Genomic DNA, 6000 nt, shown 5'->3' with positions numbered 1-6000 from the left:
CGGTACCCCCGGTATATAGCCACGTTATTGTTATTTTATTGTGTTACTTTTTCTTACATTTGTTACTTTAGTTTCTTTAGTAAATATTTCTTAAACTGCATTGTTGGATAAGGGCTTGTAAGTAAGCATTTCACGGTAAGGTCTACACCTGTTTTATTCGGCGCATGTGACAAATAAAAATGGATTTGATTTGGAATAGTCATTTTTCATTAACCATAATCAATCACATTTTTACTGTAACCTCACAGCGCTGACATGATTTGCAATCTGAAAGTGATATGATGTAAATGTTTAAGGAAAAGAGCCGGTCTGTAACGTGATAACCATTGAATGTGAAACAGAAGTAGATGAAATGTGAGAGAAGTCAATATACTCCCTGTCCCTCCCCAAGGCTGATATGTGAGTGTCTCTGAGGAACTCTAGGGCCAGTACTAATGGGTTGTGTGGGCACAGTAACGGCATATCACATGATTCAAAAATACTGAACAAAACCCAGTGACTTTATTTCAGTCCACTTTATTTAAAGAGAAAACAGATAAAACAGGACATGCATACATACATCGAAAATAATTCCAAAGTACAGACACCCACCATTACACAGACATTTACACATAGAAACGTAAACACACAGAGAAAGAAACACACACGCAAAAATGGGGCTCCCTTATGGAACAGGATGTTCTAAAACTGCCAAGGAAAACATAAGTCATTTCTCAAAAGGCAAGTCATCTTGGCTCAGCAAATTTATGACCACAGAAAGAACATGTACTGGTCAAGCCATGATTTCAGCTTTTTCTTAATACAAACCCTGAAGCAAAAACAAGAAAATAGCTGTACTAATAAAATGCAACGTTAGACTAAAAAATCAGCTATTGAGCAATAGTGGAAAATGGAAAGAAGTGTGTGAGAGAAAAGAGAGAAGTGTAAAGTGGAAGGAGGAACTATCTGAGGTGAGGACTGTGTGTACCATAGCAAATACTGGCTGGCTGTCACAATGGAGTGTTGCAATAAGGTGTGTGCTTTCCTGATTCTCTGGAAATTCAAGGGGATTGAGACAAACTCCAGAAACACACACAAGCCCTTTTAACAGATAGGCAATGATACATGCACACATACACACACACACCGATTGGACAAATTAACGGCAATACATTTTCATTTACAAACAGATATACATATATAACCACTTTAAAAGAAATCAACAAAGAACATCAATAAAAGAGCGAATAAACCAAACTTATGTCTAAAATATTTTACAACAAAGGAACAATAACATCAGACCACACAACTCAAAATGGGAATCGATGCTTCAACAATGACAACAACCACAGACGGACAAAGAGAAACAGGATGCTGGTCAGATGAAAGAGCCCGAAATGTCAGACAGCCTACAGACTGTTGTCGCCTTGCAATGTAACAGCCAACACCAGTCTGATAAGCTATCTGACAGGCCGAGAGAGTGACGGACATGCCTGAGACACAAACACACACGTAACATGAGGAAAGAGGAGGGGAAAAATCCTTCCATTACTTACCCTGAGAGAGAGAGGCTGTATTTGAATGGGGTGATTAGCAGAGCTGCAGCAGACTGGAGGGAGGCTGAGGCTCTGTGCGTTCAACAGTGCCTCTCTGTTTTGAATCTACTCGACTGATTCGTCTCCTGGCTCCGTCATTGGGGCAGTGCAGCGAGTTCATAGGAGGGTTCACTGGAGGTAACGCCACAGACCCTTTTCACTGCGCTCGCTCTCTTTTTCTCTCCGCTCGCTCCCCCCCTTTCCTGCCTGTCTGCCCGGAGCTCCCAAACCAACATACCAGGGCAACAGTAGAAAAAAAATACAAAAATAATTCACAAGCAATTACGAAAAATAGGAATCTTGGATCACAAGCCAGCTGACGTTATCCAACAAGCATAAGACAGAAAAAAAGTTACATATTGATGACATAACATCATTTTAAGTGCTGCCCTTCCTCCCAGAGGAATTGTGAACATGAGCTTTACATGGGAGTTGAGAGAGTGCAGAGGAGTCTGCTGCATTAACACACACACTGTCTGAAACTCCCTCCACAGCCAGGCACTGAAGACAAAGGAATCACTTACCACAAGCTTCAAACCAGGCACAACCCCTAAAAGATCATATAAAGTAAACAGATACCACCAAACACAACTTGTGATCCGAATGAAAGGCTCTATAAGGAAGAGAGTTACAGAAGTGGCACAAACACAGATCTGATTCAATCCATCAGTGCATCTGGTTGGTTGAGCAGCCCCAGGTCTGACTCTTATTGGAAGTAGAAAATAACTCCAGACAAAGGGACCAGCAGAATGATTCATGGACGATTTATGAAGTCTGATCCAAAGGTGCTCACTCTGTGGAACTTTACAGTATAGAAATGACATCAATAGTAGTATAGGTACAGATAAAAATCAAGTGATTTAACTCCCTGTTTTGATTTATTCAGAACTATCTACAGCAGATTTGTAGAAGTGAAGTTATGAAAATCATATATTATCATAGCTATATTTACAAGATGTGCAGTCCATGTACATTCCTTGTCTATCCCATTTCAGTTGGAAAAAAACACAAAAAAAACCCACAAATCCTAATAAATTAACTGGGAAAAAACAGACTAGGCCTTACACAACTTAAATAATATAGAACATCAGTCCCTGCATTACAGTGCACTCACCAAATCATTTAAGTAAAACAAAACCGATCCAAGCCAAACATAATCATTTAAATAAACAGGCTCTATGATAAGACTATCAGTTCTAGTCGTGGAAGCTGGACCAAAGAGTACGTAAGGCCTCGCAGAGGAGAATCAGTGCCAGTAGCTGCTGACCCACCCACACACAGTCACTGTAGAGCTGCTCAATGAAATGGATGTCCTATCCATACAACACCACACCACATGGCCAAGCACCTACCTTATAGTGAACAACCACTGAGGAAGCAAAAAACTATGGGCCCTCATCTCTATCAAAAGATCCTGGTAAGCAAATAAATTAAGTCCAAGTTCCATGTAAACGGATAATCTTCAGTATCACTACAGAAACAAAGAAAACGGTTACTTCATACGGATGGATATCCATCCATCGATAACATGAACGCCCATACTTCGGATTATGGCGGTTTGTGTCTCATTGGAGATTATTGGAGACAGAGAAAAAAGAGGAGGATACAGCAAGTTTGTGCTGAGGGTTTTTTGACCGAGAGCCCAGAATGTGTGCTAGGCTATATGCTCTTCTCGCTTCTCAGTGTTGCCTTCACTTGGTTTTCCCCTCAGAGTACTTCTGCTGCTGCTGGTGCTTGGCATAGCTCTGGGCCATGGAGTTGACGATGGAGCAGACAAAGAAACAAACCATGACCACGATCACCTTCTCAAAGCCCCACGACAGCCAGTTTTCCTCCTGCAAGAAACGGAACAGAAACAGAAGGGTGAGACCCTGGTCACTATGGAGTCAGCCTTCCCCACGTAGTCCCTAGCATCTACAGTCTCTGATGCTAAACTAGAACCTATGTTCTATCTGAGTAGATGAGATCTTCTCCCACATCCATCCATGTGCAGGACAGAGAGAGATCAGTGGTAGTAAAAAGCAAACCCGCCAAACCTCCTCCCTTGCCCCCGGTGACCCCAACTGGCAGCCTCCGTTTCCCCAAAGTTAAATTGCCTCGCTTTTCTCCTGTAACTGCAGGAGGTTCAAGTTACAAGAAAAATGGAACATTGTTCTAGAAACAGCCTTAATCTCTCGTTGTGCAACTCAAAGTCTCTCCTTTCCTTTTCTCTCTCTCTCTCACTAGCTCGCACATCGGATGAGGGGGAAAAAAAGAAAAATGTTTTCAATGAATCATTTCGAGAGAGAGGGAGTGGGAGAGAGAAAGAGAGAGAGAGGGAGAAGGAGCGGGAGAGGGATACAGAGCGAGAAAAAGGGAGGGAGAGACATTTTTTAAAAGCCTTCAAAGAGATACGGCTCCAGCTACAACTGGCTCTTTTTGTTCCAGACAGCTTTTTTTTAATGGATTGTCAATGGCAGGGCACGGGGGCCCCGCCCGCACCCCCAGTCATCACTAGCAGTGGGTTCAGGTGGGGCACTCTGTGACAAGGAGGAGTGACTGAACACTCACACACTCCCATCCACTCAGACTAAGCATGACTCAGCACACCTACTGCTAACACTGTTAAGTGCTAATAGTGCTACACTGCTAATAGTGCTATAGCCAGACCCTACACTGGCCCCCTCTCCCTTAGCCCCAGCCCCCTCCTAGCCTCCCTTCAGCCTGCCCAGCCCACCATGCACCCAATGAACCCTCTCCCTGTCACTCTAAATGCTGCCCAGAGGCCCTGAGAGGTACAGTACTATTACATTGCTACTGCTGGACTACAGTATTATCTCCACTGTATATATTCATCCCGCTACTGTAATAGAAAGAGTCAGGGAGAGATGGGAGGATTACAAATCTGAGAAATTTAAATATTAAATAAAAGTGAAAAAGAGACAAGAAAATGAGATTGAAAGGAATGCGAATAATAAAAAAAGTAAATTACTGAAAGAGAGAGAGATAGAGAGAAGATAAAGAAAGAAAAGTGTAGGGAGTCTAAGAGAATGAGAGAAAGAAAGTGAGGGAAACATTCTTTAGAGAGAGGGCCTCTCCATGAGGGAGGTAGTGAATAGAGGAAGGCAGTAGAGTATAGTAGAGGATGGGCCCCTGGATGAGGTACTTACGGCTGAGGTCCCCTCTCCCGCGTGGTGGTGCATCTTGGCTCTCTGGGCCTGCAAGTACTCCCTAAAGGGCATCTGTAGAGAGGAGCCCAGCACTGGGACACCACTGCCACACAGCCAACAGATAGAGGAAAAAAGAAGGGGAGGGAAGGAGGGAGGGTGGGTGGGATGGAGGCAAGGAGAGAGAGAGGGGAGGGAGGAGGGGAACACAGAACACGTCACATCATTGTTACTCACCACCAAGCCAAGGGCAGCAACAAAGGGAGACATGCTGTCCTGCCTTCCTGCTCCCTTCCTCTCACCCTGCTTCCCTCTTCCACACAGACAGCGAGAGAGACTGTGCATTCAAACAGCTCATCCCCACAGACAGGAATTCAGAACAGACCAAAACAAAATTACCGTGAAAAAGTACAGGATGTACTGAGAGCTACATATCCTAACACTTCAGCTTGTTTTAGATCAAAAAGAGAGAGAATAAAAAGAAATGGAAAAAGTTGGCTTGTCCTCTAAGTCCACAGACACACACATACTCCGGCTCCGGCAACCGCACACACACTCTGGCACACATACACGCACACATCCGCAAACCCGTTCAACTCCCCTGCAGTGCTCCTCTCCTCTCTGCTGCAGCGAGCGGGGAGAAATGAATGACTTCTCAGAACTCTCACATTTATCACCAGCGGTTCCTGTAAGAACTGGTTTCAGCCAATTAATGAGGAAGTGAGTCGTGCCTGTGTCATCACTGGCTGAGAGAGGGGGAAGGCCCTGCCCTCTTGCAGCCATAGGATGAGGAGGCTGCTGTAAGACAGCCCATATTAGGAAAACCCTTTACAAGATTCAGCCACCAACTACAAGCACACTACCACCCCCCACCTCTCTCTCTCACACTCACACACACACACACACACACACACACACACACACACACACACACACACACACACACACACACACACACAAAGAAGAAAGGAAGAGGAACAGACAGAGAGAGAGAGAGAGCGGCAGAGAGAGAGAGAGAGAGAGAGAGAGAGAGAGAGAGAGAGAGAGAGAGAGAGAGAGAGAGAGAGAGAGAGAGAGAGAGAGAGAGAATGCTCTGGAACAGAGAATGGCCCATCCCTAGTCAGGAGTTAGTGATTAATCACTAAACAAATACATACTAAAGACCTTACACTCTTTAGTGGCACAACTTTGTCAATTATAACCCATTACCAACATTGTTAAAAGCATTCCAACTCCTGACTATAAAGTTGAAAATGATACATCTGTAACGGTGGTGTGGG

General features: G+C 44.1%; 1 protein-coding gene across 3 annotated transcripts in view; it reads right to left on the bottom strand.

The window, feature by feature from the left end:
• Positions 1-500: 500 nt before the first annotated feature.
• The window catches only part of LOC115154331 (vacuole membrane protein 1), a 107408-nt gene continuing 101908 nt past the window's right edge, over positions 501-6000 (bottom strand). For all 3 annotated transcript variants that reach the window (XM_029700457.1, XM_029700456.1, XM_029700455.1), the window contains exons 11-12: positions 4724-4826; positions 501-3409 (exon numbers count right to left, since the gene is read on the bottom strand). In XM_029700457.1, coding sequence (XP_029556317.1) covers positions 3266-3409; positions 4724-4826 — 247 coding nt within the window. In that variant the 3' untranslated portion in view covers positions 501-3265. The remainder of the gene's footprint in view (positions 3410-4723; positions 4827-6000) is intronic.

Source organism: Salmo trutta, chromosome 19 (genome assembly GCF_901001165.1).
Source record: "Salmo trutta chromosome 19, fSalTru1.1, whole genome shotgun sequence".
NCBI lineage: Eukaryota > Metazoa > Chordata > Actinopteri > Salmoniformes > Salmonidae > Salmo > Salmo trutta.
The sequence above is the reverse complement of the archived record's forward strand: the minus strand, read 5'-3'. Positions and strand labels throughout refer to the sequence as shown.